This window comes from Pezoporus wallicus, unplaced genomic scaffold (assembly GCF_028554395.1).
Source record: "Pezoporus wallicus isolate ANWC-B61680 ecotype Strahan unplaced genomic scaffold, APGP_CSIRO_Pwel_v1 contig_12993, whole genome shotgun sequence".
Taxonomy (NCBI): domain Eukaryota; kingdom Metazoa; phylum Chordata; class Aves; order Psittaciformes; family Psittacidae; genus Pezoporus; species Pezoporus wallicus.
In genome coordinates this window covers 1-24,417 of record NW_026637136.1, presented here as the reverse complement: position 1 = coordinate 24,417, position 24,417 = coordinate 1, and the positions used below count along the sequence as shown (strand labels likewise).

General features: G+C 63.6%; 6 protein-coding genes across 10 annotated transcripts; 4 read left to right on the top strand and 2 right to left on the bottom strand.

Annotated features, from left to right (window-relative positions):
* The first annotated feature begins 61 nt into the window (after positions 1-61).
* Positions 62-4,951, top strand: UBTD1 (ubiquitin domain containing 1). Its single transcript, XM_057403645.1, has 3 exons — positions 62-246; positions 4,025-4,252; positions 4,470-4,951. The coding sequence occupies exons 1-3, from the start codon at positions 180-182 to the stop codon at positions 4,853-4,855; spliced, it is 681 nt and encodes a 226-aa protein (XP_057259628.1). The 5' UTR covers positions 62-179; the 3' UTR covers positions 4,856-4,951.
* A 1,352-nt stretch (positions 4,952-6,303) lies between these two features.
* ANKRD2 (ankyrin repeat domain 2) lies at positions 6,304-9,098 on the top strand. Its single transcript, XM_057403643.1, has 9 exons — positions 6,304-6,701; positions 7,077-7,190; positions 7,278-7,439; positions 7,604-7,711; positions 7,847-7,945; positions 8,150-8,248; positions 8,357-8,455; positions 8,717-8,815; positions 8,902-9,098. Exons 1-9 carry the CDS (start codon positions 6,624-6,626, stop codon positions 9,004-9,006), a joined length of 963 nt encoding a protein of 320 aa, XP_057259626.1. The 5' UTR covers positions 6,304-6,623; the 3' UTR covers positions 9,007-9,098.
* Positions 9,099-9,832: 734 nt separating this feature from the next.
* HOGA1 (4-hydroxy-2-oxoglutarate aldolase 1) lies at positions 9,833-12,851 on the top strand. Of its 2 annotated transcripts, XM_057403603.1 has the most exons (7): positions 9,833-10,107; positions 10,868-10,996; positions 11,072-11,199; positions 11,307-11,441; positions 11,585-11,681; positions 11,854-11,987; positions 12,440-12,851. In XM_057403603.1, exons 1-7 carry the CDS (start codon positions 9,879-9,881, stop codon positions 12,587-12,589), a joined length of 1,002 nt encoding a protein of 333 aa, XP_057259586.1. In that variant the 5' UTR covers positions 9,833-9,878; the 3' UTR covers positions 12,590-12,851. The 2 variants fall into 2 exon arrangements, with proteins under 2 accessions (XP_057259586.1, XP_057259588.1); XM_057403605.1 differs by lacking the exon at positions 10,868-10,996.
* A 657-nt stretch (positions 12,852-13,508) lies between these two features.
* Positions 13,509-16,648, bottom strand: MORN4 (MORN repeat containing 4). Of its 3 annotated transcripts, none has more exons than XM_057403601.1 (5): positions 16,537-16,648; positions 14,672-14,769; positions 14,424-14,538; positions 14,237-14,346; positions 13,509-14,127 (listed from the first exon to the last, which is right to left on the bottom strand). In XM_057403601.1, the coding sequence occupies exons 2-5, from the start codon at positions 14,736-14,738 to the stop codon at positions 13,979-13,981; spliced, it is 441 nt and encodes a 146-aa protein (XP_057259584.1). In that variant the 5' UTR covers positions 14,739-14,769; positions 16,537-16,648; the 3' UTR covers positions 13,509-13,978. The 3 variants fall into 3 exon arrangements, with proteins under 3 accessions (XP_057259584.1, XP_057259585.1, XP_057259583.1); XM_057403602.1 differs by having other exon boundaries at positions 14,672-14,798; positions 16,537-16,646; XM_057403600.1 differs by lacking the exon at positions 16,537-16,648 and having other exon boundaries at positions 14,672-15,421.
* Positions 16,649-17,046: 398 nt separating this feature from the next.
* On the top strand, positions 17,047-23,612 carry PI4K2A (phosphatidylinositol 4-kinase type 2 alpha). The gene is made up of 9 exons (XM_057403606.1): positions 17,047-17,513; positions 19,451-19,651; positions 19,889-20,020; positions 20,104-20,257; positions 20,860-20,921; positions 21,041-21,140; positions 21,404-21,537; positions 21,823-21,882; positions 22,019-23,612. The coding sequence occupies exons 1-9, from the start codon at positions 17,115-17,117 to the stop codon at positions 22,178-22,180; spliced, it is 1,404 nt and encodes a 467-aa protein (XP_057259589.1). The 5' UTR covers positions 17,047-17,114; the 3' UTR covers positions 22,181-23,612.
* A 150-nt stretch (positions 23,613-23,762) lies between these two features.
* Positions 23,763-24,374, bottom strand: AVPI1 (arginine vasopressin induced 1). 2 transcript variants are annotated; one of them, XM_057403608.1, is made up of 2 exons: positions 23,986-24,374; positions 23,763-23,910 (listed from the first exon to the last, which is right to left on the bottom strand). In XM_057403608.1, exon 1 carries the CDS (start codon positions 24,274-24,276, stop codon positions 23,986-23,988), a length of 291 nt encoding a protein of 96 aa, XP_057259591.1. In that variant the 5' UTR covers positions 24,277-24,374; the 3' UTR covers positions 23,763-23,910. The 2 variants fall into 2 exon arrangements, with proteins under 2 accessions (XP_057259591.1, XP_057259590.1); XM_057403607.1 differs by having other exon boundaries at positions 23,990-24,374.
* Positions 24,375-24,417: the final 43 nt, after the last annotated feature.

Sequence of the window (24,417 nt, the reverse complement as noted above, 5' to 3'; positions counted from 1 at the left end):
GAAAAGTGCGGCGGGAGCAGGAGCACGCCCGTGGGCGGTGCCGGCGCGGGCGGTCACATGCGCACCTGGCGGCGCGGGGCGGGGCGGCCCCGGCGCTCAGAGCCGGGCCCCGCTGTCGGGGCTGCAGCGCGGAGTCGGCCCGGCCCCATGCCGAGCGCCGCCGCCGTCCAGCCCCAGCCATGGGCGGCTGCGTGGGGCGGCAGCGCCGGGAGCGGCCCGCCGCTGGCAACACCCGCAAGCGAGCAGGTGAGCGGGGCCCGGCTAGCCGGCGCACTCGTGGGATCACAAGGGTCCCGGGTAAATAACCGTCTGCGTGGTGGGTGCGGGGGGGGGGAGTACTGTGTCACCGGAGGGGTGCAGTCTGTGGGTGCGCTGAGGGCTGCCCAGTGTACAACCCTGGGAGCCGTTCTGTGCCGCCGGGGGGACCCCCGGCACCGGGGGTTCCGGTCTGGTTCGCGGCCCCGGGAGCGGGCAGGCACCTCAGGTCCCGTCCCGGCTTCCGTCCTGGTTCCCCGGGGGTTTGCAGGGTCACGGCTGGGGTGCACAGCGCGTCCTGCCCAGCCTTGCCGGTCCCCGGCTCCTCTCCGGGAGGGCGTGTCCCGGGGGGTGGGGGGTGGGTGCCCCCGGTTTGGGCTAGGTGGTGTCCTCCGGTACGCCGAGTCCCGCGGACTGCTGGGTCCCAGCCTGCCCGGGGCCGGTGCCGCCCGTACACCGGGCTGTTGCCGGCGGGCACACCGCCGTTCATGCTGCCCTGGGGTTTCGGGAGGTACTGGGTCCCGTGGGGCGGGCAGGGAGCGGAGGTATGGAGAGGCACCAGCCCCGCGGCTCCCCACGCTTACCGGTCAGCCGAATACCCGGGTGCCATGAGGCACCTCCCCGGTAACGCTGCCATGGAGGGTCCCCGGAGGCCACGGGGGTTGGGGGGCGGGCACGGCTACCTGCCGGCGGAGGGGACGTGGGCTGGCGGGGTGAATCATACCTTTCTTCCCCTCGCCCGCCTCCCCGTCCGGTGCAATCACAGCTGGTAATTACCGTGTTTATGGCAAAGCGGTGGTAGGCGGTGGGAGAGGAGGAGCAGGAAGCGTGTGCCCGGGGACGGGGCGCCCCGGCCCTCGCCCGCAGCTGAGACGCAGGCGGGAGGGGGGGAGGTTTTCCCGTGGGATGGAGCCCGAAGCTCCCTTAACACGTCCGAGGTGCGGTGGTTGCCGGGTCTGCCTATGCCCGCTGCCCGTGGACAGCCATCCCCACCGTGCGGGGCTCCGTGTGTGCCAGTCCACCCCGGGGATGCCCTGCTGCCCCGAGTCAGGTTGATGGCTTTCTGTGGAGCTGCAGCCCTCCATCCCAGCATGCCCTGGTCCCCAGGGACGCAGGTGCTGTCCTGTGGGTGTCAGTCAGTCCTGGGATCCATAGCAGACTGTTCACTCAGGTCAGTGGGGAGTTGGGGGCCATTGCCTTGTAACTTGGGGCTGCTGTGGCTGGGGATATCAGATCCCAGCTTCTGGATCTGTGTGCTCCCCTCCTGTGCCAGGTGACAGCTGGCTAAAGAGCCTGTGTCTCAATCGCCAGTACTCACTCCCTGCCAGGCTCTCCTGGGATGGATCACGGTGCCCTCCTGGTGCCCCTGTGCTCCCGGCAGCTTTCTTGCAGCATGTCCCTTCCCTGGTGCCAGGGTGTCCAGGCTGGCTCCTGCCCTTGCTTGCATGATGCCCCCAGCCCACAGGAGCCGGTCAGTGGGTGGTGGAGGATGAAGCAAGGCTGCAGCTGCCCTCTCCCACAGTACAGGGACACTGCCCAGGACTGGCAAGAACCAGCATGCAAGGACCAGCTGTTGGTGGGAAGCCTCTGCTGCTGCGGGGACCCTGCTGAAGTAGCCTGTGTGCCTGGCTGGGGCTTGCTGTGGCCCCAGACAGGGGGGTCTTGCTGCTTGTCCCCAGGATGGCCAGCTTGCCAAAGTGGGAGGAGCAGGGGATGCCTGTGGCATGCAGCATCCCAGCCTTGTCTGGCCCAGGAGGGGACTAGTCAGCACTGCTGGAAGCGCTGTCATGTGCTATCTGGCTCATGCCTCCCTTGGGGCTGAGCTAGCCTCCAGCACCCGCTGGCTGAGACTGCCCAGCTCTCCCCTGGGCTCCATCCAGGCAGGGAGCAAGTTCCAGGGCACATCATCCTGCCTTGGGGTCCCCATGGAGGGGCTGAGCCTCAGGCAGGGTGCTGCAGGCAGGAGGCAGGCAGGCTGCCAGCCAGATCCTGTTGGCTTGAGTCCAGGTGCAGCGAGCGGCCAGACCTGTCCAGTGTTGCTGCTGTGGAGAGTTGCACAAGGGGCCAGGAATAGAGCAACAGGAGGTGATTAGAGGCTGCAGGGCCCAACTGGGTGGCAGCAATAAATAGACGAGGCTTAAGTCCCTGCCTACCTGGGCACGGCTGCCTGGCACACCTGCCTACGTAGGGCAGCCGCAACCCCTCCCTGTGTCCTCCTGTGGCCAAGCCCTGGGCCAGCCTCTTCCCTTTGCTGATGATGGAGCCGGGGACATGGTGCTGGTCATGAGTCCTGCTGTGTATAACAGTCCTGGCTGCAGGGATGTGTGCACCAGCCCAGTGGCCACAGCAGCATGAGATGTGGTCCTGGCTGTGTCCTTGAGGCTGTCCATGGCTGCTCCCCTGCCCTTCCAGGGCAGGTGCTGCTTCCGACCTTGCTCTGTCCTGCAGTGCTGCAAATCCTTCCTGCCCAGCACCATGACTGCTGAATCGGCAGCGCAGGCTGCAGCCGGATGCCCTCTCTGAGACCTTGTTTGAGACCTGCCATCCTCCAGGATGCGGGCAGGATGCTGCCTGTCAGGGATGCTCAGCATCCAGCCCAGGAATAGCCGAGTTCCCATGCGGATCCCTGGTGTAGATGCTACATGTTGTGTCCAGCTCTAGAATGGCTCAGTGGGAAAGCAGGTGTTGTGCTGGCTCCAGTGGCCTTGGATGGGGTGGGACAGGGCTGGTACAAAACAAAGGTCATGTAGTGCCTTGTGTCACCACACACTTGCCCAAGAAAAGCTGTTTGGGGAACATGGCTGAGGCTGCAGCTGGCAGTCGTGGCTGTCCCCAGCATTGTCTTGCCTGGCAGGTCACAGTGCGGGCACAGGCATCCTTCCTGCCCAGCTGGGGCTCTGCATTCCCTGTGTCCTGTCCCAGCAGGCTGCCTGGCTGCCCCAGGGAGAGGGGTGGCAGGAAGGAGCTGTTGCCACTCATTGTCCCCAGCTCAGCTGGGAGTGACAACAGCTCCTTCCTCCCCCATGCTTCCGGCCCAGCCGTGGGGCCAATGGGATGGGGCTGTTCCCAAGCTGCAGCCTGGTGTAGGAGAGCAGGGAGTGGTGGGACTGGCATGGGGGTGTCCCAGACCTGGTGGTGTCCCAGGTGGTGCTGCCTGCTGCAGGTCACTGAGGACATGGTTGGGGGCTGTTTCATGGGGCGCCAGCTCAGTCTGACCCATTGCTGTGGCTGCTGTGGGCTGGCAGCTCTCTGCCCCACAGTGTCCTGGACACTGTGTGCCTGTCCTCTTGCCCTCAGCTTGTCCCTGCCATCCCAGGATGGTCAGAGAGGATGGTGGAGTCCTGCCCTCCCCATCCTGCCAGGGCTGCAGCTCAGCCCCCGTAATCCCCTTCCCATTCTGACTCGCCAGCTTATTCCCTGGCTAATTCCCCAAGCTATAAATACTGCTCTGCCTCAGAGGGCCCTGAGGCCTTGTGGCCACCCCACAGGGCAGGTGCTGCTCCTCCAGGCATATGGGCAAGAGCCCTTGTCCCTCCTGGGGACAAGTGATGTCACTCTGGGGGGCAGCTGCTATGGGGTCAGTAGGACATTGGGCAGGGCTAGAGCTAGCTCTAGCTGAGTCCCCCTAGCTGTGCTGGGCAGGGCACCCCCTTGGACACTGCTGTGCATGGTGCAAGGGGTCCCCAGGAACCTGTAGGAATGGGGAGGTGGGGGCTCAGGGCCCAAGTGGGGAGCTTCATCCCTTGGCTGAGTATCCTCCCCTCTCCAGGCCGCAATGAGCCCCTGAAGAAGGAGTGTCCCAAGTGGAAAAGCGACTACCCCATGACGGATGGGCAGCTGCGCAGCAAACGGGACGAGTTCTGGGACACGGCACCTGCCTTCGAGGGCCGCAAGGAGATCTGGGATGCTCTGAAGGCAGCTGCCTACGCCGTGGAGGCCAACGACCACAGCCTGGCTCAGGCCATCCTCGATGGAGCCAGCATCACCCTGCCCCACGGTGAGGGATGACACCAGTGGGGTGGGGTGTGTTTGCTGAGTGCCCTATATCTGGGCACATGGGGGTCCCACATGGGGGAGGAGAGGGGTTCCCAACAGCCATCCATGCAGCTCAGCTCAGCCAAGGGGAGCTCTGCCCCACTCCCTGGGGTGGCCCTGTCCCCGCTGGGGTGGTCCATGGGGATGCCAACCCACAGCATGTCCCCTGCCATCCACAGGGTCCCTGACGGAGTGCTACGATGAGCTGGGCAACCGATACCAGCTGCCTGTCTACTGCCTGTCACCTCCTGTCAACCTGATCCTGGAGCGGAGCGAGGAGGAGGCATCAGAGCCGGCTGAGCCCCAGCCCAATGCCCGGCGGGAGTTCGCCCTCAAGGTGCGGCTGTCCACGGGCAAGGACCTGCGGCTCAGTGCCAGCATGGGCGACACCATCGGGCAGCTGAAGAAGCAGCTGCAGGCACAGGAGGGCATCGACATGGCCTGGCAGCGCTGGTTCTTCTCAGGCAAGCTGCTCACCGACCGCACACGGCTGCAGGAGACCAAGATCCAGAAGGATTTTGTTGTGCAAGTGATCGTCAACCAGCCCCTGCCACCCAGGAACTGAGCTACCCCACACTGGTTGTGGGGCGAGGGCAGGGAGCTGGGGGCAGCGGCACCACTGGGGATGCCCCAGGCCATGTCTCAGCCCTGCCCGAGCTGGGGCAGACCCTGCCCCCCACTCGGGTGACCGCCCCCCACTCGGGTGACCCCCCTCCCCAGGAAGGTCTCCATGGGGCTGTGCCACCATGGTGGTCCCTCTTGGCTGGGGGTATGGGCATGCACTGTGTTTGCTGCAGGAGGTTTGAGACCAAATGTGTCTGGGGTGGTCAGCACGGCCAGGGCCCTACTACTGGGCTGGGCTGTGCTGTGCTGTGCTGGTGGGGAGAGGCTGTGACCTGCTGGGCTTCAGCTTACCCTGGCCAGGAGGCCCCGGGGTGCTGGGCTGTGTGGAGATGTCTCCCCTCTGTACATAGTCTGTATTTATCAATAAAGCCTTTTCATCCTTCCTCTGGCCCCCGGGGCAGGTGTGGGGGGGCTGTCACCTGCAGCCGTGGGAGGTCCCTGTGCCTCATCTGCATCTGCTTGCATGTCAGGATGGGCACAAGGAGAGCCCAGGCACCCCATCTCCCTGGGCCACCCTCACCCCATCCTGCCAGCCCCAGCTCTTTGCCTGCCTGGGCCCTTTCCCAGTACTGCCAGCCTTATCCCTTTGCCATCCTGGCTGGTTGCTGGTGTGGGACCATCCCCTTCCTCTCAGTGCTTCCCCTCTGGAGGTTTCAGCCTGTGTCTGCCCTGGGGCCAGTCCATGAAGGGGGATGGTCCCAAGACCACCTTTGTGGCCACCATTGCCTGTCCTGATGAAAACGGTGCCTTTCTGCAGCTGGAGGCTGTGGCACCAATGGGTCAGGGCTCCCAAGGGTGGCCCTGGGAACTACCCAGAAGGGTGACAGTGATGTGTCCCCATTTGTCATTCATGCAGGTCTTGTGCTGGGGGCTGTGCCCAGCGCATTAACTGTTCCTGCACAGGGCAGCACCGGCCTCATCTTACAGAGGAGAGCAAAGCCCAGGGGAGCTGAACAATGTCCTCACTGCCGGGAATAGCTGCCGGCTCTGCCTGCCGGCCCCACGTGAGGCTGGTCCTGCTGCCAGGCTGCCCTTGTGTGGCAAGGGAGGCTGGGCAAGCACCAGGACCCTGGCAGGGCTGCTCGGAACGTTCCACACCTGAGGTCATCCTCCAAACCTGCACAGCAGAGCGGCTGTGGCTCCTGGCACATGTGCTGTCTGCTGGCTGGGATGTTTGAGGGGGCCCCTTTGCCTCCCTCTGGGGTGGGCAGCAACTCCCTGCCCAGATGCCAGGGAGCCTCAAGTGATGCAGGTGGGTGCTGCAGCATCAGGTTGTGTGGTGATGGGAGCCATGGGGAGCATCCTGGCTGCCCAGACACAGGACCCATGTTGCAACCGCATACTGTGTCCCTGCTCCACTGAGTATCTCTGTCTGCCTGCTGTGGGCTGTGTGCACCCCAGCTCCCTGCAGCCACCACGGGGGTCCCTGGCAGTGGGATGGGGGTGCACTGGGTCTCTTTAAGAGGGTTCAGGGCTGTGGAGGTGAGCCAGGGCCACCAGAAAGCAGGAGGGTGAGCTCATGGCAAAGCTGCCCCAGTCATGTGGAGCAGCCACAGCTGTTGGTGATCTTGGGCTGTGGAACGGAGGGGCCGGAGGCATAAAGCGTCGTGGCCAGCGGAGCTGCTGGGAACCAGGGCTGGGGGTTCTCTGCCTGTGGGGGTGAGGAGCAGAGGCTGCATCCCACACAGGGCTGTGCACTGCTGGCAGACATGGAGCTGGAAGTGCAACGGGCCAAGGAGCTCATCGAGCAGAAGCTGGCAGAGGAGGAGGAAGAGGAGAAGGAGAAGGTGGGTCCATAGGGCAGGGGGACCTGCCTGGGCTGTGGCAGAGACCCACCTTTTGCTGTGTCCATCCTTAGGGACTCAGAGGTGAGGAGGCTGGCACTGACCCTGCCATCCTGTGGGGTGCAGCAAAGTGGCCAAGGGCTCTCAGGGGCTGCAGGTTCCCATCCCAGGAGCTCTTGCCTGTGGGGCAGAGCTGAGAACCAGGCAGGTGCCCAGCTTGCCAAGTAGCACAAACCCAAAGGCTTCTGGGCATCCTTTAGACCTCAGTAGCAAGCAGTAGCTGTGCCCAGAGCCACCTCCACTGGTGGGCTGAGGACAGAGGTGGTGGGGCTGCCCCGTGCACAGCCAGGACCATGCAGCACCTCCATGCCCATGCAGCAGCACAAATGCGATGGCGCGCGGGAGCTACCAGCTGTGGAGCGGATGAACACCCCTGAGCTGGAGGAGGAGAAACGCCATGGCCCCAGGAACCGGGGCCTCGAGGCCATAAAGGTGAGGGGGGCAGGGTTTGGGCGCGGGGGGGGGTGTGGGGGTGTGGATGCCTGGGCACAATGAAGGCAAACTGTGGGTCCCCTGCAGGGCCAGGAGCGGGTGCGGAAGAGCTCAGTGGACCTGCGGCGGGAGATCATTGATGTGGGCAGCATCCAGCGCCTCATCGAGCTCCGCAAGCAGCGCCGGCAGCGCCGGGAGGAGCGGGCGGCCACACCCGAGCCCCCCCCGCCGCCGGAGTCCTTAGAGATCGTAGGTCAGGGGGTCCCGGGGGATGGGAGGGTGGCTACGGGGTTCGGGGCTGGAGCGCCCATGGGCCAGCTCCCGGGTCACCCTGCCAGATGGCCACCTCGCCCGAGGTGTCCCCTCTCCTGTGCCCGCACGGTGCCCCAGCCCTGAGCCTGTCCCTTTGCCAGGAGGGTCCCGTGGAGCCAGAGACCTTCCTGCGAGCCGCAGTCCAGGGCAAGATGCACATCATCGAGAAGTTCCTGGCAGACGGTGGCTCCCCCAACACGTGTGATGAGGTAGTATTCCCTATGGGCCACCGGCCACCCCACACTGTGCCCCCCTGTGGCAGGGTGGGATGGGGCTTTTGGGGCATGGCTGGGGTGGGCCGGGGAGGATGGATCCATCACCAACGCGGTGCCTCGTCCCCGCAGTTCCACCGCACGGCCCTGCACCGCTCCTCGCTGGAGGGACACACGGACATCCTGCAGAAGCTGCTGGACAGCGGGGCCACTGTTGACTTCAGGGACCGGGTGAGGGGGATCCTGCCCCTGGCTCTGGGATGGTTTAAGCCTCCGGACTTGGCACAGCCAGAGAAACGGCAGGGGTGGGGTCCTCTGTCCCGAAGTGGTGGTCGGCAGGGGTCTCACAGGACTCAGCCCTGACACAGGGACCGGCTGGGTGGGGGGCACAGGCACAGGGTGGGGGTATCCCTCACCATGGCTCTGTGCACCCAGCTGGACTGCACCGCTGTGCACTGGGCCTGCCGGGGTGGGCACCTGGACGCTGTGAAGCTGCTGCAGGACCGCGGGGCAGACCTCAACTTGAAGGACAAGGTGCGCAGGGCTGTGCCAGGGGTACGGGCATGCTCTGGGGAATGAAGTGTTGGGTTAGCAGGGGTGGGTGCTGATCCTCTCTGGTGTCCATCTTCTTCCCTTCTCAAGCTGCTCAGCACCCCCCTCCACGTGGCCACCCGGACCGGGCACCCTGACATCGTGGAGCACCTCATCCACTGTGGGGTAGACATCAATTCCCCAGACAGGGTAAGTGCTGCAGCCATGCAGCCAGCACTAAGGGGGCAACACTGATCCCTCCTCCCTTGGCTGACCCCTCCAGGAGCTGCCAGCACCAGTGGGGCACGTCTGGACACACACATCCTCCCCCTGGGGTGCTGGCAGCCGCAGCCAGGGCTAGCACCATCCTCCTCCCTGTCCTCATGGGGAGGTGGGTGTGCTGGGGCTGGGACTAGGCAGGGTGTCCCTGGTGCTGGACCACGATCCCCAGCCAGGCTACATCTCTCTCAGGAAGGCGACACGGCGCTGCACGACGCCACACGGCTCAGCCGCTACAAGATCATCAAAATGCTGCTCCTGCACGGGGCTGACATGATGGCTAAGAACCAGGTGAGCAGGGAACCAGCACCAGGGCTGTTTGCTGCCCCACCATGTCACACCACCCTGACTCCAGCGTCTCTCTGCCTGCTCCGCAGGCTGGCAAGACCCCAACGGACCTGGTGCAGCAGTGGCAGGTGGACACACGCCAGGCACTAGAGACCAAGGAGCAGCCACAGGATGGGATGGAGGTTCCTGCCTGACAGCGCCAGGCAGGGACCAGGGACCGGGCTGGGCTCCAAGGAGCAGGATCCAGCCGAGACTTGTCCGTGTCAATAAAAGCCAGCAAAGAGCAGCGTTTGTCTCCATGGGGCTGGGGAAGCTGGGTTACTGGGGAGCTGCTTATCCAGCAGCATGTAAGTGCCCTGTCTCCTAGGACAAGGACAACATGGGGCCAGGACACAATTGATTCAATGGTGCGATTCCTTGCTGCAGGAAGCCCTGCTTGCTCACAGTGGTTCAAAGTCTCACTTGGGCAAGCTCAGCGAGGAGCGCTACATCCTGGGAAGCACAGGATGGGTCTACACTGTGATGGAGGCTGGCACTGCACCAGAGAGCAGCAGTCATACCCCTGCCGGGCAGCCACTCCATGAGGCTGAATGACTGCCTGATCTCCTGCCTTCTCTGCTGGCACCATCTCCAGGTGGACACAGTGATCCCTTTGCAGGCTGGGTCACTCATGCCAAGTGCGGTGCTCAGGGCTCCCAATGTAGAAACACTCCTGCTCTCTCATTTACAGGAGGCCCCACACCAACACCCAGGGCAGGGAAACCCTGCCCACAGCCCCTGGACTCCTGCAGTGTCTGATCCCCCCCGGCTCTGCAGCCCAGCCCCATAGGTTGCAGAGGGATGGCTGCCGGGACTGGCAAGCAGAAGGGAAAGCAGAGCTGGGGTAGCCAGGGCTCACCCGGCAGGGTGCTGAGCTCCTGTGGCCAGCCCCTGGAGTGGGTGAGAGCATCTTGAGCTCACCCTGTACCGCCCCCCATGTCATCTGCCCATCCGGGTTACGGGTCCCTCACGTGCCCAATCAAACATTAACAGCCCCTCAGCAGGGCCGGCAGCAGCAGCAGCCACCATGGCGCTCAGCACCCGCCTCGCCTCTCCCCTCCGTCCTGTGCTGGCAGCTCTGCGCTGGACAGCCCCGGGGCAGCACCGGCAGCACAGCACCCAGCAGGGACCGGGGCGCACGCTGGACCTTGGCGGCATCTTCCCGCCCCTCGCCACCCCGTTCTCACCCATGCAGGAGGTGGACTATGCCCGGCTGGAGGGGAACCTGCGCCGCTACGCCAGCATGCCCTTCCGAGGTAAGCGCTGCCCCTCTCTGTGCAGGCTCATGTGGCAGGGGCTGCGTGGCAGCGTGCGGGCAGCCCGCCGGCTTCCAGAGGATGCTCAGCCTCCAGCTGGACTTCGCTCTGGAGTGGGCAGCTCCTCGGGTACCCACCTAGGGTCCTTTGCATGGCACATGCCCAGGCACACGTGTGTGTCCTTGCACACTACCACGCACCAGTGCATGCTTGCACACACCCTCCACACGTAGCTGTAGGCTTGCATCTACCCTCTGCCCCATAGGTGTGCTTGCACACCTGTGCACACCCATGCTGATTCTGTGCCATGGGATGTGTATCTGTTGATTGGTGAGGATGGGTAGATAAGGGGGGCTGCAGTAACAGTCTGGGCGTCGCAGGCATGTACCCCGGGGTTCTCCCCTCTTCTGATCAGGTTGTGAGCCCAGTGCTGTGGGAACGGACACAGGAGAGGGCACACTGTGGGTTGCAGAGCCTTGCCTGGGTGCACAGCAGTGAGGAGGGGAGGGAGGGTGATAGGAGCACCCGGCATTCCCAGCTCCCTTGAAGCCTTCATGTGTCCATGGCGCTGGCAGGGTCCCAAGGAAGGGGTCTGTGTGCCACAACCTGGAGCAGAGCAGCACAGTGTGGCTGTGGGCACCAATAAATGTCTTGCTAGCAGTGCTGTATGTGGCAGTGGCTGGGGATGGAGGCAGGCAGGCAGCGTGCTCAACAGAGTGCACACACAGCATGCTCTGCCCTCCCTATACCTGTGTCTCAGGGCTGGTGGTGCTGGGCTCCAACGGGGAGTACCCCTACCTGGCACCCCAGGAGCGGCTGGAGGTGGTGAGCTGTGCACGCCGGGCTCTGCCCAGGGACCGCCTGCTGCTGGCCGGTTCGGGCTGCGAATGTGAGTGCTGCTGTGGGCTGTGCGGGGCTGTGTGTGCCTCCCAGGGCAGCCCTAACCTCTCTGCCTCCTCCCCAGCCACCCAGGCCACTGTCCAGCTGACCCTCAGCATGGCAGAGGCAGGGGCTGATGTGGCGCTGGTCGTGACACCTTGCTACTACCGGGGAGCCATGACCAGTGCTGCCCTGGTCCAGCACTACACGGAGGTGAGCCAGGACCTGCCAGCAGCATGAGCTGGAGCATCAGGATTGGGAGCGTATCCTGCACATCTCCAGCCCACCCCAGCCGCTGAGCATGGCCTGGCTGCCTGCAGGTTGCCGACGCATCCCCCATCCCCGTGGTGCTCTACAGTGTCCCTGCCAACACCGGCCTGGACCTACCCCTGGAGGCTGTGGTCACTCTGGCTCAGCACCCCAACATCCTTGGGATCAAGGACAGCGGTGGGGATGTGAGTGGGGCAGGGCTGTCCTGGGGCTGGCTGCCACCAAACCTGGCCCCAAGATGGGAACAGGGAGCTGAGGGTGCCAGCAGGAGCCCTGCAGTGATGGGTGAGGGTGATGCTGGCCCAGGGCACAGCGTGTCTCTCCCCAGATCACCCGCATCGGGCTGATGGTCCACAAGACACGGCAGGAGGATTTCCAGGTGCTGGCAGGATCGGCTGGCTTCCTGCTGGCCAGCTATGCCCTGGGTAGGTGCTGCTGCCCCTGCCCAGTGTGGGGCACAGGGGGCTGCAACGGGGACACTGGTGGGGTCTGGCAGCCGGGCAGGAAGGGGGAGGCAGGCCGTGGGCAGCTATGGCAGGTCAGTGCTGGCTGGCATGGCATGCCAAGCTGACTGCTAATGTACCCTGATGTCCCCAGGTGCCTCTGGGGGGGTCTGCGCCCTCGCCAATGTCCTGGGGGCCCCGCTGTGCCAGCTTGACCGCCTGTGCCGCGAGGGCCGCTGGCAGGAGGCCCGTGAGCTGCAGCACAGGCTCATTGAGCCCAACACAGCGGTGAGCAGTCAGGATGCTGAGGAGTGCCAGGATATGGCATAGCCCGGGGGCAGAAAATGATGGAGGTCCCTGGGGCTGGGGGGACAGCACCCAGTTGGCATGCCAAGCCAGGCTGGATGTGGCGTGGTGGGAAATGCCAGCCCTGCCATGCCAGGAACAGCATGTCCACTGGCAGCAGGCACCTACCTGACCCCTGTGGGAGTCTTGTTGGCTATTTATAGAAAATGATGAGAAAAGCTACTCCTCCCAAGGTCCTCCACCCCACTACATGTGGCCCATGCCTGCTGCAAAGAGCCTGCCCGTGCCACAGGGATGCTCCCCAGCCTTGCAGACCCCCATGGGGAGGGCAGGAGTGATGGCGAGCAAGGAGCAGGGTCAGCAGGAGCAGGACCCATGAGCACGTTGCCCTGTCCCAAGAGTGCCAGCCAGCCCCTGCACCCTCCCTCCCGCAGGTCACCCGGCGATTTGGGATCCCAGGGCTGAAGAAGGCCATGGAGTGGTTTGGCTACTACGGGGGTCCCTGCCGCGCACCCCTGGCTCCGCTGAGCCCCCCTCAGGTTGAGGAGCTGAGGGGTACCTTCAGTGCAAATGGCTGGTTGTGAGGGGTAACCCCTGCCCCTTCCTGCGCTGAGAAGGCGCACGAGCCAGGGACCCCAGGAGCTGGGGATGTGGTGGGGACACTGGGACATGGCCAAGAGAAAGCCACCCATGTCACTCCTTCCTGCTGGGCAGGGTGGGTAGAGGGGGGACACCCAGCACCCTCTGGCCACCCTTGCACACCTGCCAGTCCTCAGGGTCCCACCATCCCCACCTGGGAAGGGATGGATCCTTGCACCATGAGCCAGGAATAAACCTGCTGCCCCGTATCTGTGTGTGCTGTCCTGCCCATGCAAGCAGCCCCCCACCCCAGCCCCTGCTCCCAGCAAAGAGGACGCAGCCTGCGCGTTTGGCAACATGGTTTACTCAGCTGAGGCCTGAGCAGGCAGCAGCACAAGGCAGGGTCACGGCAAGGCACGGGACCGATGTGGGCAGAGACTGGCAGGGAAGGCAGGGCCCCTGCAGCCCAGCAGCGGGCTACGAGGGCTGCCGGGACCCCTGCACCATGGCCAGACCACACTGGGGCAAGGGTGAGCATGCAGGGGGAGATGGAGGATGCATGCAGGCAGCAAGATGGGGAGCTGCATGCTCCCTGCCCACCCTGCCTGCCCCTTCGCCATGCCCCTATCTCCACCCGCCCTGCCCAGCCCTGCTCCAGCCCCCTGCTCCAGCCCTGGCACCCTACCCCAGGCCTGTTCATGCCCCTCAACCCAGGCTCTGTTGGACCCTGCTCCTTCCTCACACCCAGTGTGCAGCAGACATGGCCAGGCTGGGTGTTCCCCGATCCTCCCTCTTGGGGATACTGCTGCAGATGTACCCAAGGCACAGGGATGAATGGGGGACAGCCTGTCGCCTGGCCCCAAGAGCAGGACCCCCGGGTCCTTTGGGGCACCATGTCACCCTGCCCAGGCAAGTGGCCACCTAGAACAGGCACAGGCCACATGGTGCCCACCCTGCCTCAAAACCAGGGTAGTGAAGTGGACCAGGAGCTGCCTCTCTGTGAGCACGTGGTCCAGCCAGCAGCTCCCAGCCAAGGCACCCTGGCAGTGGGGTCAGGGCTCAGCCCTACACCCCTGCTCCATCCTCTGCAGCAGGCCAGCAGCCCCATGCTCCACAGTCTTCCTGGGGGCAGAGGAGCCGAGCCCTAGCCACCCTGTCCCGTGCTGCTCCAGCAGGTGCCAGGGCTATAGCCAGAGAGAGAAGGCACCATGGCTGCCCTGGGGCACTTGGGTGGAGGGGTCTCCCTCTAGCCACGGGGGTTCGGCAGGGGGGCTTGGTAGAGACAGAGGGCAAGGGGGCACCCAGCAGTGCCACATCCCTGCTCTGGGGACGGCAGGGCCAGCCGATGCCCAGTCTGGGGGTCCCTCTGCAGTGGGAGGGGATGGGGGGCACCGTCACGCTGTCAGGTTGTGGGCAGACTTGGAGGCACCCTGGGCCCTCTGGATGACAGCCGGGCACTTCTCCCGCCGCAGCAGCTTGTTGTTCTCAAAGAAGCCCTCATTGCGGGGCACGCCGTGGGAGCCATCGGGGAAGGTCAGGAGACCTGGGGAAGGGAAGGAAGGGCTGGGAGTGAAGGGGCAGAGAGCACCCACTGGGGCCAGAGGGACAGAATGGGAGATGCTGGATGGGGCCATGCTGAGCTGGGCACTCACCGAAGCCATACACCCGCCCGCCTTTGAACTCGCCCTCAAAAGTCATGTTGTCGCAGCGGGTGAAGACGCCGACGCCGTTGAACTTACCCTGCACGAACTCCCCCTCGTACCTGTGTGAGAGTTGCCCCTGAGGCAGCAGCTCCCCGTGGCAAGGGCGGGTGCCCATAGGGGTGTACGCAGGGCTTACCTGGAGCCGTCAGAGAAGGTGAGCACGCCGCAGCCGTGGAACAGCCCGTTCTCAAAATGCCCCACGTAAGCGGTGCCATCAGCAAATGTCAGCTGCCCAACACCATGCCTGCGACCTGGGGCGAGGGCAGAAATGGGCAGTGCAGGATGAATGGAAGCAGGACCTGCCCCAGTGTGGTGCTGGGCAAGGACATAGGGGCTGCTTGGCCCCCAGCCCAGGCAGCACCATCCCCTCCTGCCCCATCTCACCTTCCTTCCACTCGCCGCGGTACTCCTCCCCGTTGGAGTAGGTGAAGGAGCCTTTGGTGAGGGTCATGGTGACAGCCTCCAGCAGCGCAGGGCAAGAGCTGGCAGGGAGAGGTGCGGAGGGTGGCAGCTGGGCAGGGGGAGAACGCCGGCTTACACAGAGCCCCTGCATCCCCTCGGCTCGCAGAGAGGTGCGTTTGTGCCGCAGGGCAGACCACAGATGAGGAGGTGACCCCAGGACACAGCCGCCCTGCCCTGCCTCTGAAACCCCAGCTGCCGGGTTCAGGTTGCTGTCTGCCCCATGGCAGGGCTCAGGGCGATGTGAACCCACGGGGGTCACAGACCAGTGAAATGTGAGCGAGTGGCAGCAGAGGAGCGTGGCAGGAGTTGGATGCATCCAGCACAGCTCCCTGGCAGGACCCAAGGGTCCTGTACTGCAGCAGGCTCAGGCCAGTGGCTGCTCTCAGCTCTGCTGGGACAGTCCCAGGGAGAAACAGGCATTTTGGTGCTTGTCAGATTATGCTTGGTACTGGCTCTTCAAGGGAGAGAGCAGAGAGCTTGTGGAGTTTCCAGCTCCAGTGTCAAAGATGGGCAGATCATAGAATGGTTTGGGTTGGAAGGGACCTTAAAGCTCATCCAGTTCCAACCCCCTGCCATGGGCAGGGACACCTTCCACCAGACCAGGTTGCCCAAAGCCTCATCCAACTTGGCCTTGAACACTGCCAGGGATGGGGAATCCACAGCTTCTCTGGGCACCCTGTGCCAGTGCCTCAGCACCCTCACAGTAAAGAATTTTACCTAATACCTAATCCAAGTCTACTCTCTTGCAGCTTAAATCCAGATCTGGCTCACCCTCTGGGATGGAGCAGCTACTCCTCCTACGAGGGATGGCAGAGAGAGGACTCAGAGGTTCCAGGGACTTGTTTGGCTACCACAGGGTTTGCAAACCTCCCTGCTGGCAGCAAGCAGCCCCCGAAGGTCTGCACACCCCCGGAGCTGCTGTCACACAGCACAGCTCTGCCCAGTGCACAGGGAATGCACCAGCAAGGAGATAGCCCCGCAGGTGGGCTGGGAGCTGCCTCTCCGGCGGCTCCTGTGACGGGAAGGGGCTCACCACTTCCAAAGGGGGTATCCCTGCTCACATGCGGCTGCACGTCTCTGGAGATGGGTGATGAGCCACGCTAACCAGCTGGACACGGCACCTGGGAGCACAGCAGGGAGCTGGCAAGTGCTTTGCGCCCGGAGCAGAAATGGCCCCCAGCCAAGGCGAGCAGCGACCGAACAGTGCTCCCTGCTGATGGCAGAGATCAGGAGCTCAGCGCCAGCTCCCCAGCCTGCCCAGCGCCTCCGGGGGTGCCTCCAACGGGGGACAGGAGCAGGAGAGGTTGGGGCTGCTGGGGGCTGTTAATGTCTGCGGCAAGGGAGGGCTCCCACCACCAGCATGGCCTGTGCCTGGACCGGCGACTTCATCCAGGGCATGGGCAGAATCTGCCCCTAGGCAACCCAGGCTGCTCAGCTGCATGTGCCCACATTGCCACCCAGGGCTGGTGCACCCACACCCCATGCACCCAGAGCTGATGCACTCACACCCCGCTCTGTCCATGCACCCAGAGCTGATGCACCCACACCCCATGCACCCAGGGCTGATGCACCCACACCCCGCTCTGTCCATGCACCCAGGGCTGATGCACCCACACCCCGCTGTGTCCATGCACCCAGGGCTGATGCACCCACACCCCGCTGTGTCCATGCACCCAGGGCTGGTGCACCCACGGGCGGTGCACGCACGCCCCACCGGGACCAGCCGTGCCCTGCTGAGTGCCGAGGGGCGGTGCGGACGGGCCGGTCGCGCAGGGACCCGCGCTCACCTGGCTACACGCTCGCCGCCCGCACCGCTGCCCACCGGGGTCCCGCCGAGGGGCGGTGGCACGACCACCTCCCCTGCCAGCTCCCTGCCCCGCAGGACGTTGCCACGCCACCGGCGTCCATCCCCGCCCGCCGTTGGCTGTCTCCACGGCAACCTCTAGCAACGCGGCTGCTCATTGGCCATCTTCGCAGCACGCCCTTGCCGGCAGCCATCTTTGTGTGGGGCAAAGCGGTCTCCTCTCTGGGCGTGTCAGCAGAGGGGCAGCGCCCTGCCCTGCCGTCATCTTTGTGAAGGGCAGTGGAGAGCGTTGTCGCTCCGGGCGGCCATCTTTGTGTGGGGCACGGGAGCCGGCCCCCTGCGGTGGGGCCGTGGGGCCAGCAGACCCCAAGAGCCAAGCGCGGGGGGCTCCCTGCCCGCCCCATCCGGTACCGTTGCCGCAGCCGGCCCCGGGGCGGGCGCGGCTAGCACGGTGACGCCCGGTGTGGGCGTGGCGGGGGGCGGAGCAGCCCCTGGGGCGCGGTGACGTGAGCGGAAGCTGCAGGCGCGGGTGTCGCGGCGAGGCCGGGCCGGGCGGGTGCGATGGACGAGACGAGCCCGCTGGTGTCTCCGGAGCGGGCTCAGGCCCCCGACTACGGGCTGCCGGGGGCGGCCGTGCGCACCCTCCCGCCCGCCGCTCCCCCACCGCCGCCTTCCCCTCCCGGCTCCCCCGGAGGCCGCGACCGAGAGCGGCAGCCGCTGCTGGAGCGAGGGGCGCGGGGCCCGGCGGCGGCGCAGGCCCAGGCGCAGGCCCAAGCGGCAGCGCAGGCTCAGGCCCAGGCGGCAGCGGCGGCGGCGCAGCGGGAGCGCAATGATTTCCCCGAGGACCCCGAGTTCGCGGAGGTGGTGCGGTGCGCCGAGCTGGCCAGCGAGCGCGGCATCTTCCCCGAGCGCATCTCGCAGGGCTCCAGTGGCAGCTACTTCGTCAAGGACCCGCAGGGGGTGAGCCGGCCCCCGAGGCCAGCGGGCTGAGGAGCGGTGCTGGCTGGGAGAGGGGCGCCCCCAGGGGAGATGCGGGTGCCGGCCCCGGCGTGGCCGGGCTCCTAGGAGCGGCTGGAGCTGCCCAGGGGAGAAGCGTGGTGGGACCAGCAGCAGGAGTGGGGGCAGCTGGGCTCGAGCGCTGCTTCAGCCTCTTCTGTGGCTCTTGTACCCAAGGAGGGTGACCCGCTGCCCCAGGCCCGTGCATCAGCATCTCATGACCGTGGTGACTCCAGCCCTAGGGCTGTGTGGTTGATATAATCAAGGCAAAGTCCTCAAATTATAGCTGGTCCCCTGTAGGTCTTGGCAGCTACATGGCAACCGTCTCCATGCCACCCACTGGATGTGTGTGCAGCACGGGATGGCTTGTCTTGTGACCTGCAGCACCCAACACAATTACTTGAGCTGTTGCTGCTTCCTGTGACTTCCTGGCTGCATGTGTGCTGGGATGCTTCCTGGGGAGCAGGATTGGGCTCCCCGGTCTCTGGTGTGCCCCAGTTTTTCTGCTCTGGGTGGAGCCTGGCTCCTCAGAGCAGTGGTAGGCAGCCCCAGCTGAGCCAGGGCAATGCACACTTCCTCCCACCACCCTCCTACTCCTTCCCGTTGCCCAATATGAGATGTGACATCTCTGGGGTGGGGGCTGGATGAGCAGCACAGGGGCTTGCCTAGCTATAGGAGACATGAACTTGGTGAGGGCTGGTGGAGGGAGTGTGTGGGGAGCCAAAGTCTCTGTCCTCCTGGCCATATCACCTGGCAGGTCCCTGGGCTGCCCTGCTGTCAGTGAACGTGATGCGTGGCTGGTTTCTGTGGCTGCTGCCCAGAGTCACCAGAGCTTCCCTGCTGCTGGCATGAGAGAGTGCAGTGCGCTGTTGTTGTGGGCAGGGGTGAGGCCACTGGTGGGGTGAGAACTTCTCTCTTGTGTATGCTTTCCTCTCAGCTTCTGAGCTGTACCAGCTACGATGTTCCTCCCCAGCCCTGATGCATGTGGTTACCTCTGGGCTGGTCTGGCTCCCTCTGCCTTGCTGCTGGTGCCAGGGCAGACCTGTTTTGCCTGCCAGTGCTGCTCTTGGCACAGGACTGTCTGGAAGGGGATGCTGTGCTGCTAGGCCTCTGGCCTCCACCTTTATACTGTCCATGGCTGGCTGGGCCTTGCTCTACTGGACTTGGCTCTATGGAGCACAGGGCTCCGGTGCTGCCAGAGCTCCCAACAAGCTTTTTGCAGGCTCATATCCAAGGACATGTTGGCAGTTGTGTGCCTTCACATGTAGCTGATGAGGGGGTTGCTTTCCTGCCTGCTCAGGGAAAGTGGCTTCTCCATGTGATCAGGGGATGTCTGAAGTGGCCCTCTTCCTTCAAACCCTTCCTCTTCCTGGTGGACAAAATGTTCCTGCCTGCCATTGCCTGGCTTCTGGTGCTTGGTAGACTGGGATTGCACTGAGGTCTCTTGCTGAGGTGTTCTGGTCCCTTTTGCTCCAGTCAGTTTGGGATCAGCTCTGTTCAGTGGATTTTGGAGACAGAGCAGGGACCAATATCCCCCTCCTTCTCCTGCATGGACATAATGAGCAGGAGTGAGCAGTAGGTCTCCCCAGCCATCCAAAGGTCACTGGGATGTTTACCAGGGAACAGCATTATCACTGATATCTTCTGGGACAAAGGAGGGTTTTTCCAGATACATGAGCCAGGTATGAAGGTCTTTGGGCAGCACCCTGCTCTCATCGGATGGGGCACTGCCTGAGGAAGGGTCCCTCGTTGGAGCTGTGGGGGTCTGCCTGGTCCCAGGAGCTGGTCATTTCCCTGGTGAATGCACAGTCTGAGTGTCCCCACTGTTGGCTGGCTTGATGGGGGGAATGTCCTGCCTCTGCCAACTACCTTGAGTCAGCTCTCCCCTCTCCTCCTCACAGAAAATCATTGGTGTCTTCAAGCCCAAGAACGAGGAACCCTATGGGCAGCTGAACCCCAAGTGGACCAAGTGGCTGCAGAAGTTGTGCTGCCCATGCTGCTTTGGGAGAGATTGCCTCGTCCTCAACCAGGGTTACCTGTCGGAGGCGGGTGCCAGCCTGGTGGACCAGAAACTGGAACTCAACATTGTTCCCCGCACAAAGGTGAGGGGATATGAAACTCTTGTCTCGGGGAGGCTTTCGTGTGCTTCTGCACAGTTCTGCTTGCACCTTGGCTTGTGGCACTGCTGATCTCGCAGGTGTGTTGGGAGCTCTGGACTGGGACTGGCAAGCTGTGGGATCCTTGTTCTGGGCAGAGCAGTGGGAAATGCTGTGTCTTGGCTTTATCAGCCAGACCAGTGACAATTGCCCTTGCTGACATCTGGACTCCTCTCCCCCCAGGTGGTGTATCTGGCCAGCGAGACCTTTAACTACAGTGCCATCGACAGGGTGAAGTCCCGGGGTAAGAGGCTGGCCCTGGAGAAGGTGCCGAAAGTCGGCCAGCGCTTCAACCGCATTGGTTTGCCACCCAAGGTATGGCACTGGCCTCCATGCCCATCTGTCACTGCTTCTCCATGCCCTGTGGCCTCCTGTAACACAGCCTCTCCTTTCTTCAGGTGGGCTCCTTTCAGCTCTTTGTGGAAGGCTACAAGGATGCTGACTACTGGCTGCGGCGGTTCGAAGCTGAGCCACTCCCGGAGAACACCAACCGGCAGCTGCTGCTGCAGTTTGAGCGGCTTGTGGTACTGGACTATATCATCAGGAACACAGGTAGGGATGCTGCCTGGCCTGGGACACTGCTCCTTCATGTCCTGCCAGGTGGAGAAAGGGGATGGAGGCAGGGGCTTGGCATCTCTTCCCAGCACCCAAACTTCCTCTTGACATCACTTGGCAGTTGCCTCCAGGCAGCAGCCTCTGGGTAGAATGTGGCTGCTGTGACTGCCTTCCTGGGAAATGCTTTGGCTGCTGGCCTGTGTTCTGGGAGATCTGGAGCCACCACTGTACTGGGGTGGAAGTTTGCCAGCTGTGAGGATCCAGGGGCATCTGGAGATCCAGCACCTGACTGTGTCCTTGCATCCCATCTCATGCTGGGTTTACAAGTTCCTGCAGGCTGGAAGAGGTTGAGGGAGCACCCTGGGGCTTGCAGGCTGACCTCTCTTTTGTGAGCTGGGGATACATCGACCTCTCCAGTCTCCAGGACTGGTTGTGTGGGGGTTCATGTGGCTTCCCAGGCTTTCAGCAGGCTCCAGGGCTCTGAGGTACAGTTTGGGCCTAAAACTGGTGTGTCTCACTTCTGGGTTAGGAGTAACTTTCTGCCTGGTGTGGTGCAGATAGGCCCTGACACTGACACAGCTGGTTCTATCTCCCTGCAGATCGGGGCAATGACAACTGGCTCATCAAGTACGACTGTCCCCTGGACAGCGCAGGCGTGCGGGTGAGCGGCTCTTACTGGGCAGGAGCGATGGGAATTTCCAGCTGGCTTGGGTTTCTGAGTGGGAGAGGGACTGTTCATGCTGCGGGGTGGTCCTTGTGACCTGCTCCTTTTCCTTTCAGGACAGTGACTGGGTGGTGGTGAAGGAGCCCATCATCAAGCTGGCTGCTATAGACAACGGTTTGGCCTTTCCCTTGAAACACCCAGACTCCTGGAGAGCATGTGAGTTCCTCACGCTGTGCCAGGGCACCCTGGTGAGCCATGGAACTCCATGCTCAGGCATCTTCTTTAAGGGCTGGAGAGGAGAGGGGAAGGGCTGTCTCTCTGCAAACCTTCTGGGTTCACAGGTGACTCTGCCTCAGCAGGGGCTGTAGAAAGCGGGTACTGGACCCTGTGTCCCAGATGCAGGTGATCTGTCACCTAGGGGCATGTGGCACCATCCTTTGCCTTTCTCCAGGTCTAATGTCTCCTGCTTACTCCCACAGATCCATTCTACTGGGCATGGTTGCCCCAGGCCAAAATCCCCTTTTCACAGGAGATCAAGGACCTGATTCTTCCCAAGATCTCAGACCCCAACTTTGTCAAGGACCTGGAGGAAGATCTGTATGAGCTCTTCAAGGTGAGCTTGGGGAGTGGGTGAAGATGGCTTGGAAGGAAGAAAAACTGAGGTGGTATGGGGAAGCTCTCTGTCAAGGCTGCAGAGGACAGAAATGTGGCCAGGCTCCTGACTGTTCATAAGCTGAGGTATAGCCAGGTTATCCCTCTGCCAGGAGCTGAGGGTTCAGTGTGAGGAGAAGCAGAAAACCCATGGGACAAGAGGAGAGGCTTGCTTGGGAAATAGGCATCTCCTGCGTGGCTTGAGGCAGCAGGTGGATCTCACTGTGTTCTCTGCTCTCTCTTGCAGAAAGACCCTGGCTTTGACAGGGGACAGTTTCACAAGCAGATTGCAGTCATGAGGGGCCAGGTAAGCTGTGTGTAGGGAATGCAGATGGGTGAGGCACAGAGCCTCGTCCTGCCGGTGTGGCAGGTAGGGTGATGGGGTGGATGCTCTCTGTTGCTGCATCAGGGCAGCTCAGGCATTGCTCTGTTGTGCCGCACAGATCCTGAACCTGACTCAAGCGCTGAAGGATGGGAAGAGCCCCCTGCACCTGGTTCAGATGCCGCCTGTGATTGTGGAAACGGCGCGTTCCCACCAGCGCACCGCCAGCGAGTCCTACACGCAGAGCTTCCAAAGTCGGAAGCCTTTCTTCTCCTGGTGGTAGCCATGGGAGCTACAGACAGGGCTTGGCTGCCTCGGACTGGCATTGCGAGAGGAGCTGAGCCACTGCTGGCTCCCGTGGCTGGGACTCGACCTTCTGGGTCGAGTGTGGCTGGAGGAACCTGCAGCTGAACTGGAGGAGCCAGGCAGGTCGGGCATGGTCCCTCCTCAGCTCCGTTTGGAGCTCAGTGCCCTGTCTGGGGCAGAGCCCAGGGGAAGGAGTGGGAATCCTCTGGGAGCTGTGGTGTGGCTGGGACCCTGCCCCTCCCTCGGCCTGCATGCTGTTCTGAGCACCCCTGCTTGGGGCTGGGATGAGCAGGCTGCCTGGACCAGTATCCATCCAGGCCTTCACACCAGCCACTGGCCCCTTTCACACCGTGCTGGCTGCTGGGCTTGGAAGGCCTGTAGCAGGTTGTCCACCCCTCCCTTGGCCTGAGGGTGTGCTTGTACTTCACTGTCCCTCCTCTGCCCCAACCCTGTGCACGCTGCTTTCCTCAGGGGGAGTTCCTGCTGCCCACTGGCGCAGTAGGGACCACAACGAACGGCTGTTCTCTGGCTGGGGGCTCGAGGAGGGAAGGGATGAGGGACAACTCACAGGGCTGGCTTGGGTTCAGTTAGAAACTATGGGGAAAGAGGTGTTGACTTGTCCTTGTGAGAAACATGTGGTCCTGGGAGGGGCTGTAGCTTTGAGCCACCCTCCACAGCTGGAGAGGGCTGAGGGTGGGTGCAAGCACTTTCTCCCCTTTTGCTGCCCTGGTCCATCCCTCCTGCCAGGTCTCCACAGCTGCTCTTGCTTGGCTTTTGCCCCTGCTCCCAGCAAGCTCTCTGGCTGCTGTGCAGCCAGCATGGTGCCAGCCTTGTCTGTGCCTAGGGCCCCCTTGAGGGGCAGGGGACTTCTGGGGAAGGGCCAGCGTGGCTTTTCTGCTACATGGGAGGGAGGTGTGATGGGAGCATGGGGGAGGGGGAAAAGGTGTGCTCCTGGTTGTCCTGGTGCTGACAATCCCACAGGCCTGCTGTGGGGGTGAGGCCCTGTGCCCCTCACTCCCCAGAAGCTGCTGAGCTCGTGTTGTATGAACAGTACCAGGGCTGCTGCCTGCATTTGCTTGCCTTGAGCTGCAGCTTCTCCTGCTGCCAGGGGAAGCTGGGGTTGGGGCTCAGTGTCCTGCTAGCTCATCTTTGAGTGTTGGGGGAGAATGAAGGCAGGTTGGGGATCTGCTGCTTGAGCCTGGGAGGGGAGAGCTCCCTTGGCTCCTGTGCAGGGAGGGCGCTCAGCAATAGCTGTGCAAGCACAGGGTGGGCAGCAGCAAGACCCCAGCTTCCTGGCTAGGCCCAGCTGCATCTCCGACTGACCCAAAATGTATTGTTCTAATGCACTGTAGAAATGTATGTAATGTATTTAAACCATGCAACCGTCTGAATAACAGAGCTGCCGTTCAGCTGGATGCTTGTGTGTCTCTGCAGCACCCTAGAGCAGGTCGGGGCTGGTCTCCTTGCATCAGGACTGGTACAACAGCCTGGCCCAAGGCCCTGCCACCCTGGGGAAAGGCGAGGGGACTGTGGGACCCAGCCCAGCTTCACGCAGCCACCACTGTCCACCTTTTATTAACCATTGCAGCCTGTCCGTACACTTAGTGTCCTCACAGGTCCTGGCACCCGTTGTCCAGCAGCCCTGCACCTTCTCAGTACACCAGCTCGGTGCTGCTACACGGAACCTCCGGCTCCTTCTCTGCGATCCTGTGGGGAAGGGGCGTCTGTTAATGGCGCGGCCCCGCTGTGCTCGCCCCTGTTCCCCGCCGCCCCGGTGCGCACCTACCGCAGGTGGCCGAAGCGCCGCAGGGCCCGCGCCATCCCGCCGCCGGGTTGTGCCGGTTGCCGCCGCCGGAGCCGCCGCAGGGCTCGCGCCATGCGCCGCTGGCCCCCGTACCGCCATACGAGGCGGGCGCGCTCCTCGGGCCGCTCGGCCCCGCCGTTCTGGAACAGGCTCCGCAGCTCCGGCAGCCCCACGCCCTGGAAGATGTTGGCCGAGGCCCGCTTGCGGCCGCGGGCTGCGGGCGCTGCCCCCCCCGGAGGGTCGCTCACCACCGAGGCCGGCGTGCCCATGGCCGAGGCAGCTGCGGGCGCCGCGGGATCGGCGTCAGGCTCCGCTCCCGGCCGGCGTCCCCCGGGGTCTGACGCGGCTGCCCGGTGAGGAAGGACGCGGCGCGGCGGCGCCGGGCAGGAGGCCAGCCGCGCGGGCGGGGC

Excerpts from the sequence above, each read along its gene's own strand:
- UBTD1 (XM_057403645.1), top strand. The coding sequence starts at position 180 with ATGGGCGGCTGCGTGGGGCGGCAGCGCCGGGAGCGGCCCGCCGCTGGC. Across the intron at positions 247-4,024 it reads CAACACCCGCAAGCGAGCAG|GCCGCAATGAGCCCCTGAAG; the intron begins GTGAGCGGGGCC and ends TCCCCTCTCCAG. Across the intron at positions 4,253-4,469 it reads CAGCATCACCCTGCCCCACG|GGTCCCTGACGGAGTGCTAC; the intron begins GTGAGGGATGAC and ends TGCCATCCACAG.
- ANKRD2 (XM_057403643.1), top strand. The coding sequence starts at position 6,624 with ATGGAGCTGGAAGTGCAACGGGCCAAGGAGCTCATCGAGCAGAAGCTG. Across the intron at positions 6,702-7,076 it reads AGGAAGAGGAGAAGGAGAAG|CAGCACAAATGCGATGGCGC; the intron begins GTGGGTCCATAG and ends ATGCCCATGCAG. Across the intron at positions 7,440-7,603 it reads CGCCGGAGTCCTTAGAGATC|GAGGGTCCCGTGGAGCCAGA; the intron begins GTAGGTCAGGGG and ends TCCCTTTGCCAG.
- HOGA1 (XM_057403603.1), top strand. The coding sequence starts at position 9,879 with ATGGCGCTCAGCACCCGCCTCGCCTCTCCCCTCCGTCCTGTGCTGGCA. Across the intron at positions 10,997-11,071 it reads GGCCGGTTCGGGCTGCGAAT|CCACCCAGGCCACTGTCCAG; the intron begins GTGAGTGCTGCT and ends CCTCCTCCCCAG. Across the intron at positions 11,988-12,439 it reads TCATTGAGCCCAACACAGCG|GTCACCCGGCGATTTGGGAT; the intron begins GTGAGCAGTCAG and ends TCCCTCCCGCAG.
- MORN4 (XM_057403600.1), bottom strand. The coding sequence starts at position 15,065 with ATGCATCCAACTCCTGCCACGCTCCTCTGCTGCCACTCGCTCACATTT. Across the intron at positions 14,539-14,671 it reads CCGCGGCGAGTGGAAGGAAG|GTCGCAGGCATGGTGTTGGG; the intron begins GTGAGATGGGGC and ends CCCTCGCCCCAG. Across the intron at positions 14,347-14,423 it reads ACCTTCTCTGACGGCTCCAG|GTACGAGGGGGAGTTCGTGC; the intron begins GTAAGCCCTGCG and ends ACTCTCACACAG.
- PI4K2A (XM_057403606.1), top strand. The coding sequence starts at position 17,115 with ATGGACGAGACGAGCCCGCTGGTGTCTCCGGAGCGGGCTCAGGCCCCC. Across the intron at positions 20,021-20,103 it reads GCATTGGTTTGCCACCCAAG|GTGGGCTCCTTTCAGCTCTT; the intron begins GTATGGCACTGG and ends TCCTTTCTTCAG. Across the intron at positions 21,883-22,018 it reads TTGCAGTCATGAGGGGCCAG|ATCCTGAACCTGACTCAAGC; the intron begins GTAAGCTGTGTG and ends TGTGCCGCACAG.
- AVPI1 (XM_057403607.1), bottom strand. The coding sequence starts at position 24,276 with ATGGGCACGCCGGCCTCGGTGGTGAGCGACCCTCCGGGGGGGGCAGCG. Across the intron at positions 23,911-23,989 it reads CGGCGCTTCGGCCACCTGCG|GATCGCAGAGAAGGAGCCGG; the intron begins GTAGGTGCGCAC and ends CCTTCCCCACAG.